This window comes from Chelmon rostratus, chromosome 17 (genome assembly GCF_017976325.1).
Source record: "Chelmon rostratus isolate fCheRos1 chromosome 17, fCheRos1.pri, whole genome shotgun sequence".
Classification (NCBI taxonomy): domain Eukaryota; kingdom Metazoa; phylum Chordata; class Actinopteri; order Chaetodontiformes; family Chaetodontidae; genus Chelmon; species Chelmon rostratus.
Genome location: NC_055674.1, coordinates 6,470,845 through 6,487,054, shown reverse-complemented (window position 1 = coordinate 6,487,054; position 16,210 = coordinate 6,470,845). Strand labels below are relative to the sequence as shown.

The window sequence follows — 16,210 nt, the reverse complement described above, 5'->3', positions numbered from 1 at the left end:
TTGTCTGCACCTTTGCCTCCTGATGTGAAGGGTCACTATTGAGGTGTAAGAGGCTGGACCAGTGCCTTAGGGGCTTATTTTGCTACTATCTTTTTGTTTTCAGGGGTTGTTTTCTGTACCTGTGGTCTGTTTTTTGGTTTCACCCCATCCTGTATTTGTGATTCAGCTGGTATTAGTGAGTCGAGGATGGTCAGAAACACAGATTTTGTGGTGACTACTGTGAAAGGTCACTTTATGGGCCCAAAGGCTTCATATAGAGCCTTGCTGCTTTGAGAGAAGTAAGTTAAATGGCTTTAATTTTTCTCTGTGTCATGATTGCATGTGAACAAGAGTGGTAGAAATGTGAATGTGGATGCTCAGTGCAAAAGCATTCAGAGACAACAGGTTCTTAATCAGTGCCACTGGTGGAAGTACATTTTGTTGCTTATTCAGTTCCAGTTCTTGCAGCGAGTGGCTTTAAGTAGCATTTAAGCTAAACCACCAAGATGGAGCAGCAAGGGAATTATATGGAACTGTATGACTTTAAAGTTTTATCTCTTCTTTTGTCATTATATCTTTTTTTATAATGAACCTGCATTCTATAGTATGTATATGAGATTTTTACATGAATGTGTGGATGTTCAAAAATCTTGGCATCAAAAGTAGAAAAACAAAATTGACTTGTAAATAGGCCGAGTCATTCCTAGCGAGTTCAACAAATTGTTATGTCCAAAAGATGTTTTATTAATAAACTATGACGATGGGTACAAAGGTATATACAAAACAATGCATGTATAGTCTCAAGCAATCGCACGGTGCAGTCGAAAAAAATGTTGTCTACATGTTTTCTCAAAAAAATGAGAAAGAGGGAAGGAGAACAGCGGTTCTACAGTGTGTGACAGGTTTACTAACATGGAGAATGAGACATTATTTTGGTATCTGTGACACAGGCATGTTCAGTCTTACTGTGATGTTATGTGACAAAGATGACGATCGTGGCAGAGAGTGTTGAATTTGCAGAAGGATTCAGAATGCTTGAACGCACCCCAACCAGAGAAGTCACCAGTGACGGTGTACTCTTTCCACAGAGTGATTCTCCCATTTGTAGAGTAGTGTGATATAAGAACAAAAATAATACAGAAAATAGATCTATAATATAATGATATATAAATTTAAAAGCCTACTGATACTGGAGATACTAATTTATCAGTGTGGATGCCATGATATTCTGTGAGAAATGTGTGTTTTTCCTGTGAGAAGACAGCAGGCAGTTGAACCTGCCTTCTTTTGTACATAATTTGCTGTGATTGTGTGTCCAATAAAGTGCAGCTCTCTTGTACAGTGGCGACGTCTGATCTTGCTTTATAATGAGCCTCTTTTGACATTTTGTAAAAAAAAAAAATTGCAATGCAGAAACAATGGCTAAAAAATAGGTTTATTTCAAAATAAAGTCATGTTGGTTTTTTACTTGATAATCACCAACCGTACAAATGTGGAGCATACAAAGCCATGAGGCGCCACAGAAATAATAATAAGGTTGTTTTGGAATCAAATTCATGGACTGTCTCATTAAAAATATCAAATAGTTCCAACTTAAATTCTATTTACACAACAAATTCACACTATAATGTTCACAAAAATGCAGACTGCCATATGGCTAATTATATACTTTGATATACTGTATATACAGAACATTTTAAAGCTTGTTCTTTTGTTTGTATGCTTGAATGTGATTCCAGTTAAATCTGTAAAAAGTCTTGGACCAGAGGTGTTTCAAGTGTCCTGGCGCTGCGCTGGCCGTCGACCATCTGTCCGCCTGTATGGCGAGTTCCGCAAATCTGAGGCAGAACGAGAAAAGTACCACCTTTCAGCAGCGCGTAGACATCAAACACGCAGCAGTCATGCGTAACATATCACCGTGTGCCTCCTCCAGGAAGCGTCACGTTACTGTACCTGTGATGATGTCCTCCAGGGCGCCGTCCTTCCCTTCGCGTACCTGCGGCTTCACCTGCCTCTTCTTCAGCTCAGCTATCAGGTCCATCTGGGGCATTTTAGGCATCATAGGCCCCTAGCAAAAGTTAAAAAAATAGAAGCATTTGAAATCAAAGTGCATGGGTGAGATCACAAATTTAGTTTAGATGATGGTTAATTCTGTATCAGGTATTTCTGAGAAAACTGTACCTTTCAAATAATACATAAGCCATTTAAAAACAATGCTAGTTAATACTACCTCTGATGTATAATTTCTGAAGACTGAACCTTTAATATCTTACCTTTTGCACCCCAGGCTTGTTGGGAGATGATGGCTCTTTTTCCTCACTGTTCTCACGCTCCATTTTCTTTTTCTGCTGAATCTCTTGCTGTGCCGTCTGTGTGCCGTCAAGGGCAAAATGATTAACATGCAATGTGACACTTGTGATGGACAAATCAGAAATCTACCACACATCCTCACCTTATAGGCCTTTATGAAACGTCCAAACAGCGGGAAAAACATGGAAGGCTGTGTGGTTTTGGGGTTCTCTCCGAAATACTCCACCACGGAGCCGTATGCCTCCTGGAGGGAGATGGAGTCAGACAACAACATGAAATATGTGTCTAAAAGCATGAAATAAGGTGTTGTTCAGAGTTGTGTGTGATCTTGCTATGAAGTGAGGGCTAACCTGTGCTGTCTTGCTGTCTTTGATCAAAGATTCCAGCTGCTCGCTGTTGGTCTTGATGAAGTCCTTCAACACCGGGCAGTCATCCTGGACCAGGAATTCCTTCTTGGTCATTTCCATTCCTCGTTCTAATGAGCGGATATCCTGAAGAATGCCGTCCAGTGACACTGCCAAGGAAACACAGCTGAGTTTAATACCACTGCAAATTGAAATCACAAGCTACATCACTGGACGGCCCGGCTGTTTGTGTGAATGTACCGAGGGCTGCCTTGTCTACGAAGTGTAGCTCAGTGTGGAAGTTGACCAAGTCTGGGTATTTTTCCTGGATGATGTTGGTGATGAAGTGAAGCAGCGTCTGCGATCGGTCAGTTGACTTGGTCTCCAACAGCTGAAGAGTGAAGATATTGATAAAGTGGATTTGGTTATTACATTTTTCTTAATTGAAGCCAAGTATCTTATGCTTAACAGCGGCCACTGTGATCGCTTGTGACAATTATAGGATAATGGTAAAATGTAGTGTAACAGTGGCACAAGTAATGGACAAATTATTAAATCACCAAATGTCAGTTACACAGCAATACGTATCTATGTAAAGTTTGTTAACATTAGCTTCCATTTTGCTAGCGGTCATACTAGACCACGTAAAGCTGTGACTAGTAAAAGCATGCATGTATTGAAGTGAGAAAATGTTAATTTTATTGCTTATGGTTTCAAGTTTTCGCTTTAAATTTACAACCAAAGCTTACTTACAAGGTCCAGACTCTGCAGCCGAAAACCATAGGCCGCACCCCTCTTACTGCTGTTCATGTAGTTGCCAAAGGCGAGAACAATCTGAAGGGAACACATGAGGTGATGCAAAATCACAAATTTTGAGAGCTACATCAGCACTGGGTCAGTCGTATTCTCTCTACTTACTTCTAAGATCTTTTTCAGTTTGGTTGAAGACTTGATGGACATGGATGCAGCAATGATAGAGTTCAGTTGCTGTGAATAAGGTAGAAACAAAGTCAGTACACCTGGTTCAGAGTTCAAGTTCAAGTTACAACGCATTTGACAAACTGACCGGCTGCAGGCGTTTGACGGTGTCCGGGAAGTTGCCCATGAAAGTGAGAGTGTTTATTCGCTGTCCCAGACGAGGAATCTTCCCGAAGCGCAACATGAATTGGTCCTCGTCGGTCAGCGCCTCCAGCGGGCGGCCGTCCTTCTCATAGTTAATCAGCAGCTTCATCTCAAAGTCTGATGGTATGAAGTGCTCAAGTAATTCCAGGAAGTCAATGGACAAAGACTGCTGGTCATAACTGTACGAAAGAGCAGAGAGAGTCACACCAGTTGGCGTATGAGAAAGAGAACAGAGGATAGCTCAAAAATGTCAACAATCAACAGATTTTCCATGAAGCACATACGTCTCTATGGCGGTGCAGATAGCAGATGGGTTCATGCCCCCTTTGCGTAACGTGATGGCAAGATTCTTGGCCTTGTTGGGGTCAATCAAGGACATCTTGCTGGGGGCCTTCTGGACCACCTTCTTCTTGATATTGGACAGGTCTGATGAAGTACCCTGTGCCCTGGTCTTAAACAGGTCCTCAAATATGTCCATGTTCAGCTCCTGAGAGAGAGAAGGTCAGGATTTAAAAAAAAGTATTTTCAAACTGCAGTTTTCTGACAGGATAAACTGCACACTGGAGGCTGCGTACCCCTAAGACCTGCTCATCATCCAGATCGTTGAAGACAGTGCCTGTCACCTGGTTTGGTTTCAAGGCCTGCCAGTTTAACAACGGCATCCTGAACTTGGTCTGAATGGTCTTCTTGCTCTTAAGCCCTGAGGAAACAGAAAAAGAGAGGAATGATTAAACAAATAAGATATTTACTGTTGCTCCCAACTCATGATGGCTTTCAGTACTTTTCCTCTGTCAACCTCCTTACCAGATTGAGTGTTTGGCGCTCCAGGAGGAGGAGGGGGTCCAGCACCAGGCGGAGGAGGTGGAGGTGGGGGTCCAGCACCAGGCGGAGGAGGTGGGGGTGGGGGTCCGGCACCAGGTGGGGGAGGAGGAGGTGGTGGACCTCCTCCAAGAGCAGGGGGAGGTGGAGGAGGAGGAGGTGGGACAGCGCCACAACCTCCTGGGGGAGGCGGTGGAGGAGGTGGTGGAGGAGGAGAAGCAACCGCCGCTGGACCACCGGGAGGTGGAGGTGGAGGTGGAGGGGGAGGGGGAGGGGGAGGTGGCGCAGGGGCAGAGGCAGGATGGCTGGATGGTGGGGAAGCAGAGTCAGTGGCAGAGTGCAGAGCGCTGGGCTGGGCGGCTGAGGCTGGAGCCTGGACGTATTCAACCACTGTGACAGGCACGACCTGGATGTCCAGACCTCCGGAGGCGCTGCGTCCCAGACGGATCAGCCCCTTGTCCTGCAGCTCCTGGATCTTCTGCTCCAGCTCTGAAGACGTCTGAGGGGTGGAGGTGCCCAGGTGCTCCCTGTCCTTCTCCCTCTCCCTGTCCAGCTCTCGCTCCCGTTCTCTCTGCTGCAACGCGCTAACCTGGGAACAGGAGTCTCGCAGGCTTTCCTATTGGACGCAAAGACAAATGCAGAAGCACGTGTCTCCATGAAGAGCATATAACACAGAGTCTTCAGGTGTTCTTAAACAAGACCAAGAATATACACCCATGCTTGTGGCTCTGTGAGGCTGTTATTAGACACAAAGGTGCTTTGAGCTGAATTTTAACGTCAGCATGCTCACAATGACAGGTAATGTTTAGTATCTAAGCATGCTAACATTTGCTAATTACCACAAACCAAAAGCACAGCTGAAGTTGACAGTTTTAATTGGAAGTGTAGGGCAAAATAAAATTTGACCTTATGTTGGCCCTGGACAAAAAGGTGGAGAATCACCATTACAATTGCACTTCATTATTACTTCATCCTCAAGGGAACATGAATGTCTGCACAAAATGTAATGTCGAACCATCTTATAGATGTCGAGATATTTCAGTCTGGGACAAAAACGCCATCCTTCTGGTGTCGAGGAGGCAAAATCAGAGCATCACCAAAAACCTTTAGGATTCACCTTCTTATTACTCTGAATGTCTGAATAAAATTTAATGGCAATACTGCTAACATAGCTAAAATGGAAGGTCATTTACAGATTATTTGACAAGTGCAAATACTCTCATCTTTTTATTTCAAATTGAAGGTGATTAGATTTTACTTTCATATTAAGGTTATTAAAATAAAATGAACTGCCACTCTTTTGACCTCATTACAGCTAATCTCTTCGAGAATGTCACACCTTGCTTGGCTGATTAATCTTGTTAACACTGTACTTGTCATGGAGCAGCACTTACTTTGAGCAGCTCAGTCTCCTTGGTGGCCTGCATGAGCTGAGTCTCAAGTTCAGATATTCTCTCTGTAGTCCGATTCTCAATGTCCTCGAGCCGGGCATTCAGCTACAACACAGATGACATCGCTTTAGCATCACATCACAGCCTCTTCTTGCTTTCCTGTTGTTCCTTTTTTTTTCCTTTTTTTTTTTTTTTGGCTGACCTGTGCGTTGTGCTCTTGCAGGTCGTCCACATGCTCCAGCATCCCTCCTCTGTTCTCAGCATCCTCCAGCAGCGCTCCTACATCTAACACATTGTCCAGGTACGCCTGGATCTGCACCTGCAGCTTCTCACTCTCTGTTTGCTTCAGACGCTAACACACAAACACATACAATGATGACACATTGTAGGGAGAGATCATAACTTGTGTTGACTGGATTAATTCAGGTTAACCTTTAGATAAAAATTTACAGAATATATTTAAATTACAGAAACGTATGTGAGATATTTGAAAATTATGTTGTATAAAGAGTCAGATTTACTTTGTGTTTTTAGCAGTAAATGCTATAAGACTGCAACTAACAGTTTCAGTATCAATTAATCTGCGGATCATTTTCTCTTTCAATTCATTATTTTCTGTATGAAATCTCAACTTCCTAGAGCTCAAGGTGACAACTTCAGATGTCTTGTTTTGTCAAAACCCCAAAGATATTCAGTTTATGATGATAGAAAATACAGACAAAATGCAAATTGTCTGCAGCCAATATCTGGCTCTTCAATTGCAATTGGAGAGCTAGACACAGAAAATTCTTGGCATTTCTGCCTGAAAAATAAATGAAATTATTATTTGATTATCAAAACAGTTGCAGATTAATTTGCTGTCAGTCAAATACTTGATTAACAAACTAATTGTTTCATATTATGTGGTTAGATTTTTTTTATATAGAACAAGCATTGCTTATTGATTATGTGTTATAAACAGGTTATCATCAGCAAAAAGGAGAGGGAAGTTCAATGAGCATGCAGCGTCAACATCCTACTAAATGAGGAAGCGGAAGGCTGATAGGGTTGACCGAGTTGATGCCACAATTTATTGTTAACTCATTGGATGACATACAGAAAAATGTATGAATTTTGTGAGAATTGCAGTGAGTCATAACCAACATTATCACCTTCAAGTTGATATGGCAAGCTTATTAGCAGTTGTTTATTTACATCCAACAGTCACAGAGCAACAATATCATTCATCAGTCGTGTTTCTGGCAAATGTAAATCTAGTATTGAATCTCTTTTAGCTGTTTTTGGTCTCTACCAACTCCTAAGGGAAATATCTTGCTCTTCAGTTGCTAAATGCTGCACCACGTTCACCAGCTAGTTGTTAACAGTGTCGATCTGCTGCCTGCTGTCGCTGAAAACACTATGAGAGCATTGAGAGGGCATCAGAAAAGTGAAGTTGTGGCTGGACAGCTAAAACATGAGCTGAAACTCACTATAAAGCTGAGAGGAGCTGCAGATTCAGGTGATAATCTTCTTTAGGTTCTTCACTATGAGCAACCCCTTTCACATTTTCAATCAGTTTTCACATTGCCAGTTGATGTACTGTTGTTCTGAAATGATCAACTACAGCAGCTTTGCCTGTTTCAGTCTTAACGATGACTGAACTGCAGACACTGCTGGTAAATCTTACACTGACCACTGAGACTTTTATGCACACTCACCTCTAGATACTTGTCCAAAGCAAGGTGAGTGAACTCGTACTGTAGATGAACGCGGAAGTTCATGTTCTCCACTGAATGGACCACAATGTTTATGAACTGCATGCAAGCCACCTGGAGACACACACAATGCCAGTTAAATCTCAAGGACATTAAACATTTAACATTAAAATCCCTTTATTTGCAACAGTCAGCCGTTGTGTGTAGGTTTGTGGATGTACCATGAAGTCAATGTTGCTGTCATCATTGATGAAGTACTCCATCAACTTCTCAAAGCGGTTCTTTTCTCTGCTCACCTGAGGAAAAAATAGAAACTTATCTGAGTATGCAATTTAGTTGTTGTCCAAATGGGGGCGCAAGAGGGGCATGAAAAGCTACACGAAGAAGTTGATCTTAAAAATACATGCATGACCCTTTCATATACTAAAATTATGACCCCATGCATGCATGTGAGGGGCGGATTGTGTCTGCCACAAGATGAGTAATCAAATAGGGGAAGTCTGGAACAATGGTATGACTGAATGAGCAACAGGCAAAAGTCAAATGGCAGCATTGCAATGTGGTGAAATTACTAATAAAGAACTTATTTCACCTCTTTGAGGTTGTCAAAAGCAGAGAGAATGATGTCATGTCCTCCTCTGACAAGACACACGGCGGCCAGCAACTCTAGCACGAGGGCTTTGGTCCTGTGGCGGCATTGGAGGGGTTAGATACAGACACAGAGAGACAGGTAACACACACCGTGTCTCACATACACACATGCACTCACCTGGGATTCCTGCTGTTGAGACTGAGCGTGATCTCGTTCACACAGCGTGGGTGAGTCATCACCAGGTTAAAACCAGACTGGAAACATAAACAGCTCATGTGTTAAAGGATGCAGGAAAAGTGTGTTTGGTGTGAGGAAAATAGTGTGCACAAAAATAAAGCTTTTTTTAAGGCTTTAAATTGAACGACTGACAAAAACTGAATGAAACAGCAGTGGGGGAAAAGTGGAATTATGTCAAATCATAGGCAAAAAATACACATTTTTATGACTGTTTTTGCACCATAATGGTAGCAGAGTGTGTTGAGGCTCTACCTGGTAGTTCATGATGGCTCGCAGGCACATGATGCACACATGTACATCGTCTCTCTGGTTGGATGAATGGGACTTCTTGTGCATCTTGTTCCCTAGAGTGGAGCTTATTCTGTAGAGGGACGAAGATTTTTATCAACATGTGAATAAATGCTTTAAGAAAAGAGAAGCTACTAAGTGTGTGCAAACGGTTTGAAGTTGAGGCTCAGAGTACAGATAGATTACACAAATAAAACAACTTTCAGCACTGACATGCATGGTGTCTGTCTGACAGCTGAAATGTGGCAAACTGAGTTGATCTTAATCTCAGTTTCAAGAGGAACTGCTGTCTAGCAATGAGATGACCATGAAATTTAAGAAGAAGGGAAACAAAAACAGTTTTGTGTTTGTTTGATCTGAATATGCAAAATTTAAAAAAAACATGGTGATTTGCAGAAAGAAACAGATGAGGTCCAGTTTAACACAGTTCAACAAAATGACATGGCACCTGGTCGCCTCTGTGGTACTGCAATATGCCACCATCACGCCACTTCTCCCCTACATGACTCTGTTTTCTAACTATATGTGCAACTGTACAGGCTGAGGGTTCATATAATTCGCAGAACATCTCTGGATCTAGAGCGCTGTTTGTCATACATGCTGCACCACAATAAGCTTTTCATGTGTGGAGCTTCTTACCTCACAGTCAGTGCACGAGCAGCTCTGGTCATCCCATGTGAGTGAGAGCTGCTGGAGCTCCTGGTCAAGTCTTCCATTGACCTCTCTGCTGGCTTTCCTCTATCTGAGAGGGTGCCACCATTTTCAACACTCTCCACTTCAAACCTAAAGAGTTTATGCACAATAAGCATCCATGGTGAGAAATGATTTCACTGTAAGAGCACCGAAAGAGAGTTTTCACGCCCTGCTGGTACTCACGAGGCGTCGCTCTGTGCGTGGGACAGGTATTCCACCAGGACATCCAAACCTTTGTTCTGCTCATTGAGAAACTCTTGGGCCCATCTACAAGAAATAAAGAATTGAGACACTGAGAGAAGTTTTTTTAAAATTATATATCACATATTCTGAGCTCAGATTGCACTTGAAGCAAAACTATACAACTTTAGAAAGATAAAAAAACACAATCACAATCTTGCCCTTACAAAAGAAACGTTGACTCCATAAGCTATAAACCACAGTTTTGTTCGATTTAATGCACTCAAGGGTTTGTTTGTTTACTTAGTCTAATGCAGTAGCTTATGGTGGAACAGTTATTGTTGTGTGACTGTCTAACAGTTTGCTGACTTTATGTTCTACTGTTACACTTCATTTTAACTTGTGGAAAGAGACTAATGTTCGATAAAGTGAGATAGTTTTATGCTCAGTAAACTCAACCTGACCACTAATCATAATAATGAACAACAATAACTGGAAATGTAATTTCTTTGGCATCTATCTTAAAGGGACCCTTTGGAGTTTCGACCACCAGAAGCACTATGGAGCCATATTTTAACACGTGGCTCCTGCTTTTGTTTGTAACGGTGTAAACTTAGCATTATTTATGTACAAGACTTGAAAACTGCTCAACAAACTTGATTGTGAGCCTTTAAATAAAAAGTGCTTTCACAGACGGGATGAGCTAAAATACAATAAAATATATTTTAAAAAACATGCGTCAAAAATGTAGAAGAATAATGTTACGAATACACATTAAGATGAAAATTCCAAAAAGACTAAAACATAAAAATAAATAAAAGTTGTGAAAGGGATCATCAGAAACTGCATAAAATCACGTTACACAGCAAATAATCAAATAATCAAGTGAGGCCCAGCACAACTTCTCCTCTCACCCAATGTGATTGGTGCGAAGGGATATCTCTAAATCTTTAAGGACCTGGGTGGCCTCTTGGATCCGTTTCTTCAGCTAAAGAAGCACAAGAGGCGACAATCAAGACATCGATGTGCAGATAGAAAATGAAAGATGTGTCAGATATGAAAGGAGGGTGATGCTCAACACTGACCCTGCGAGACACCCCTCCCTGATCCTGGTAGAAGCTCTTGATCTTGGTCAGGTAAGTTGAGGGGGGGCTTTTCACTTGGAAACGCTCCTGGGGTCAAAAGATTCACAGAGAACCAAGTGTCAAATTTTATCAACAGCTCTAAAAGAAGACTGGACCGGAGACATTTTTACCAGTGCACAGCATCCGAAGCTGCACTAATAAACACAACAGACACAAACCGCCCTCTGTTTCCATGCCGACGCCTCCATCAGTTACAACCACAGAAAGTGCTGCAACGTGTTCGCACTGCACTCAGCACTTTACCACATATCCACTTTGAGTGTTTATGTACTTTGTGTCAACTTTGTCCCCGTGACGGCGCAGGTGCAAGAGTCCCGCTCAGTTTGATGATGTTTGCTGACGTTTAGTTGAGAAACCAGCTCATTATCTTAAAAAAAAAAGAAAAGAAAAAAAAAAGGCTTACCTGATCACAGACTAATTCCCACTTCTTTTCATTGTCGTATTGACTCAACAGCTTCAGTTTATCTGGAGGCAAGTTCATGTAGCTCTGAAAGAGAGAGCAAAAGAGAGAGAAGCTGTTTCAATCCAAAAAAAAAAAAAATCATGTGTGAACAAATAAAATTTACATGGAAGAATGTGTAAAAATAAACCACAAAAATGTCATATTGTCACTCCAGGATCTTTCTGTTCTGCAATTCATCTTAACACCTCCATATCATTCAAGACATTCAAGATAAATATTACATTCTGTCATTTCGTCATCTTTCCTGCTTGTGCAACCACCAACACATGCACCTTCCGTGTAAAGCAAAAGGGTGTTGGCTACCTGCCGGAAGCGGAGATGACTCAGTGTTTACATGCATGTATCGATGGTTGTCAGGAGGTACCACGCACGTCAGAAAGAAATGTTTTTGGTCTTAATTATTCAGCTAACCTTTAAGCCTCTGTGTGTGATGATATTTTGTCAAATTTCACACCACAGTGCAGCCTTTAATAGAGATGAAATGAAGCACATAGAAAAGCAAGACAACCCTCTCCACGCCTAACTATTTTTATTTATTTGTCGGTTTCTTACGTTTTATTCAAAGTCTAAGCATAAACCATAACTACTGTTTGTATAGACTTTCTATCAAGATGAGACTGTAGACTGTACAACTGTGCACGGATCAAAAGCCCCCACCCAAACACCTGTCTGGTGCAGGTTGACTCATCTCTCGAAGGAGCTGACTTATTCGTGCCCAAAAAGTGCATCTTCACTTTGAGTTACTGCCCAAACCTACACTGAAATGACTCCTGATATAAAGGTTATTCCCCTATTCAAATAGCCTAAGAACTAAATGGTTTAATGAACACTAATTTAAAGTCTTATGAATGATTCAGAACCTAATTGGGGAGTTCGCACGGGGAAAAAAATATAAGTTATTAAAGATACTTTTAGAGGGAGAATGGTCCTCAATCACTGAAGTAAAATAAAAAGCCTTTAATTACAGAGTTTAAGCTCTCTCTTTGGTCACTGACTGAATGCGGTGTTACATTTTTCTTAATGTTTATGTATTTATTTACCTGTCAGAACTAATCATTTGAGTTTGCGCTGGGTGTTGATCTTTAATGTACCGGTGTTTGCATTTAGCAGCCGTTTGTAGTTTTTTTTGTCCCACCTTAGTAAAAAAAAGAGAGAAGTAAAAACGGAAATGGCTTTTGGCTTCTGTGGAGCTGAAGTCTCATTCTTGGTGGGGCAAGGGGAGGGGTCTCATTGTGGGTACCACACTTACCAAAAACAGAAAAGACATTTGTGTGCACTTGCACTTGCATGAACTTACACGATACACCGTGAATTAAAAATTCCCTACTTTTAGAGACAATGTAGAAATGAAGAAAAAAAAAGTGCTTTTCTCATTTCCTTGTAGAGTCCCGAGACGCAAACAACTCCACCGAAAGAGGAAGTGAGGTCATCTTCACGCCTGAGGGGCATGAAATAGCACAGACCACCTTTGTTCAGCACAATATGTCATACACATGTAAAATAGTTAACCCTAAAGCTTCACTACTCAATTCTCACATGTCAACATTTCCATTTGTGGAAGAAGTTTAAACAAAGTGTGTGAAACACTCTTAATTTTAACCTAAAGAAAGTGTTTATGTTTGATGTGTACATATTTTAGCTAAAATGTGATCATGACTCTCCTTCATAAACTTTAGAAATTCATAACTTTTCTACTGTTTCAGTCATTTTCAGATAAGGAATATTTGGATGGATGTTGCCATTTCAGATTTGCTATTTTTCAGTCATTCTTAAGGCATTAATAGATAAAAAGTTAAAGCCCTTCAAAACCTATTACCTATTTTTTAATTTTAGCCACAACAACAAGTAATAATAATAATAATAATAATAATAATAATAATACTTCACATAGAAAAGATAGAGCCCTTGATAATGATGATAAGGATGACACTAAAAAAAAAAAAGAACCACCATGCATAAAACCACAGGATTAATCTGCCCTAGGTAAAAATAGAGTAGAATAAGGATGAAAAAAAGGATAAAGCATCAAATCACACCATAAAACAATAAAACAGTTACAAATAGATTACACAGAATGCATAAAATTAAGCAAAATACAGTATTTTAAAAGAAGTGAGAAGAAGCACACAAGTTTCAACAAGTCCTCCATCCTACATTAATAAAAGTTCAATCAAACAAATTACAAACAACTAACTCCCAAATGAAGTGGATCTGTAATATTCTTTTTAATTGCCATTGGGTAAGCATCTTCCTCACTGCTGCTGATAATCTTTTTTATTGGATTGTGCTTCGCTGTCTTAAATTAAACACAGGTAAACTGGTTTGAAGTCACAGAGAAGAGATATTAATGTTAACGGCCCAGGGTCTGTTCACTCATTATTTATACATCTGCAGAGAACCTGGACGCTTGATGTTGTTCACACAGAGCACGAAGGATTTAGCTCCATCCCACACCCATGATGTCACACTTAACTGGAGCATCATAGAAATTTAAAGATGCATAGATTTAATTTTTTTCACCACTGAGCAGAGACTAAAGCTATTACCAGAGAGTAAATGAAGCCCATTTGGGTGTAAAACTTGAGACAAAATGTAGAGGTTGACAAAGTCAGGCTCATTATTGATGTTAATGGAGCTGCTGAAGGCTGCACTGTGTCATCACAGTTAATAGTCTTATTTGTCTGGTTCATTTTTACAGCCTTTTTAATTCTCATTAACACGAGTTAGGAATACAAGTCAGATGTTGCACTTTAGAGGAATCCTTTTTTGTTATTGAAATATTGCTTTCAACTGCAAATATATAGCAAACATCAAAAATTTTATATGCTTCAGCATACCTGATACTAGATAATACTTTATGTGCCTCAAATGCTTAGAGTTCTCAAAGGGTTTTATTTTTTCCAACCTGTTGTAAGCCTGTTAAAAGAATGGTGAAACAGTTGCTTTCCGGTCTTATGGTCTCATGTAAATGTGTTGCTCAACTTCCCCTTGAGGCCAGCTGCCCTAGCATGCACTAATCACTCTACTACAAGTCTGACATTTTCAAATGTAACAGTGAAGGGAAGGAGTACGCCGAAAACGTTCTTTTTTACTGTGAAATCCCTGCTTTGAACGGAGCAGTCGTTGATGACTTCTGTGCAGATATGATTGTGCAAAATGACAGTTCAGGTGACTCTTTGCACGATAACATTTAAAGCTGATATTTTGTAAAGTTTGGCGCTCTGTGCCCATCACACGAATGGTCCTCTGGATTTAGATATTCTAAGAGATTGTGAGACTACATATGGAAGAAGGCTGGCATCACGCGCAGTCTGTATTTAGTTCAAATTGGTTTTGGCGGCATAAATCACTCACAGAGCATAAATGTTCAAAACAAGACTTATACGTTCTATGTATAGCAACTTCAAATTATAGCTGATTAATTGGATGTGGTTTGTTTTTTCTGTGCCTCAGAATCATATGTGCGTGCATCATTATCCCAGCCTTTACGTGTAGCCTCCACCACAAAACCATAGCTGGCATTGGTAATATACCAAATGCATAATCTTTGTTTTCATGTGTATCGAGCGTGTGTTCCTGTGCTGCCACTCACCAGCACCACATTGAAGCGCTCCTCCAGCTCCTCCTCTGGAGGCATGGGCAGTTTGGGGGGAGCCGGCTGCTTCTTCTGCAAGGTTGGAGTGGGGTCACTCATTCCAGAAGCTGCTCCGACTGAGTTCCTGGCCTCCCGGCCTTCACCCGGTTCCTGCTCCAAGCCTCCTGCAGCCGCATTCCCCATCACTAATCTCCACAAGTAATCCAGCTTTACGCAAACCCTTTCTCCTGAGAAATCAGTGTATTCCAAAAAAGAGTGACAAAATATGATCACTCCAAAAGACAAGAACAAGCAGACCTAAATCAAACTGAGTCTTTGGGCCTTCGCGTAGAGGAACATCAAGCCTCTGGTCTACTCAATCCGCCTTGGTCCTGAGAACAGGGTGGACAATGAAAGAAGGTAATTCATCCTTGTATCTGTCCTCTCATCAACCTGTCTTTCTCTGTCTACAAGTACCTTAGAGAATAAGGTATAAGTCTTGTGTGGGCCTGTTGGGCTCTAAGAAAAGACCCACCTAAGTGTCACTCACTATTCTCTACACTAGTCGACCGAGAACCCCTCTAGTGTGTAAGTACACAGCGCTTTTTGTTAGAGGAAGGAGAAGGGAGTGTGACACACACTGTAGCGCAGACAGAAACCACAGCGGTTAAAAAGCAGAAGAGTAACTTCCTGTGCATGACAACAGAACCTCGGGTGGAGGACAGGGTGGAAGATACACATGGCAACCGTACCCTGCACGCAGTAGGGGAATGATCAGTAAGATAAGTTAGCACAGGAATGAAAGAAAGCAGAAAGAGTGTCCAAGGTTAAGGGAACACCCTAACAAAGCAGGTGCAGATGTAAAATAAACCAACAAGCAAAGGACACAATCTTCAACTTCACCATGAATCCACTTTCACTACACTCAAGCCATTCATGCTGCTGCATGGCCCTGGAGTTACATTTGTTTTGTTGATTTCCCTTAAGGTGAGGCCATATTGATGTGGTAGTTAGGTAAGAGTTGGGTAAGTTCTGAGTGAAAAGGTAGGGAGGGTTGAGGCTTGCCCAACAGTGCCCCCCGGTGTTTGGAGTCAACTACTGCATGCATGATTGCTGTATTCGCGTCTCGTCGGATTTTTTTTAATATCATCAGAACATATCGTCTATAAAACATTCAAGATGTTCGAAATTGTGCAGTGGGCATTTATGGAACCTGAAACAAAAATATTATTAATGAGAGCTAATACGAACTTTTACCATGAGTTGTTTCATGGCGAAGCATATGTGTGTTTGATGCACAAATTCGTTCACATGGGGAAAGGTTATAAAGTATTAGACGCAAGTTATCAAATCAAGGGTACAGGAATTATTTGGGCATT

General features: G+C 41.1%; 1 protein-coding gene across 1 annotated transcript; it reads right to left on the bottom strand.

Annotated features, from left to right (window-relative positions):
- Positions 1 to 1,393: 1,393 nt before the first annotated feature.
- fmnl1a (formin-like 1a) lies at positions 1,394 to 15,452 on the bottom strand. Its single transcript, XM_041956661.1, has 25 exons — positions 14,850 to 15,452; positions 11,198 to 11,281; positions 10,735 to 10,821; positions 10,564 to 10,637; positions 9,653 to 9,736; positions 9,416 to 9,559; positions 8,741 to 8,849; positions 8,429 to 8,505; positions 8,252 to 8,345; positions 7,881 to 7,955; positions 7,663 to 7,773; positions 6,168 to 6,317; positions 5,969 to 6,070; positions 4,560 to 5,190; positions 4,331 to 4,455; positions 4,040 to 4,242; positions 3,700 to 3,934; positions 3,552 to 3,620; positions 3,387 to 3,467; positions 2,895 to 3,024; positions 2,640 to 2,803; positions 2,432 to 2,533; positions 2,253 to 2,348; positions 1,933 to 2,047; positions 1,394 to 1,817 (listed from the first exon to the last, which is right to left on the bottom strand). The coding sequence occupies exons 1-25, from the start codon at positions 15,033 to 15,035 to the stop codon at positions 1,753 to 1,755; spliced, it is 3,393 nt and encodes a 1,130-aa protein (XP_041812595.1). The 5' UTR covers positions 15,036 to 15,452; the 3' UTR covers positions 1,394 to 1,752.
- Positions 15,453 to 16,210: the final 758 nt, after the last annotated feature.

Bases quoted from the DNA above. Each gene is read 5' to 3' on its own strand.
- fmnl1a (XM_041956661.1), bottom strand. From the start codon at position 15,035: ATGGGGAATGCGGCTGCAGGAGGCTTGGAGCAGGAACCGGGTGAAGGC. The intron at 7,956-8,251 runs GTGAAATAAGTT...TTTTTTCCTCAG, and splicing joins CTTTTGACAACCTCAAAGAG to GTGAGCAGAGAAAAGAACCG. The intron at 2,804-2,894 runs GTACATTCACAC...TTTCCTTGGCAG, and splicing joins CGTAGACAAGGCAGCCCTCG to TGTCACTGGACGGCATTCTT.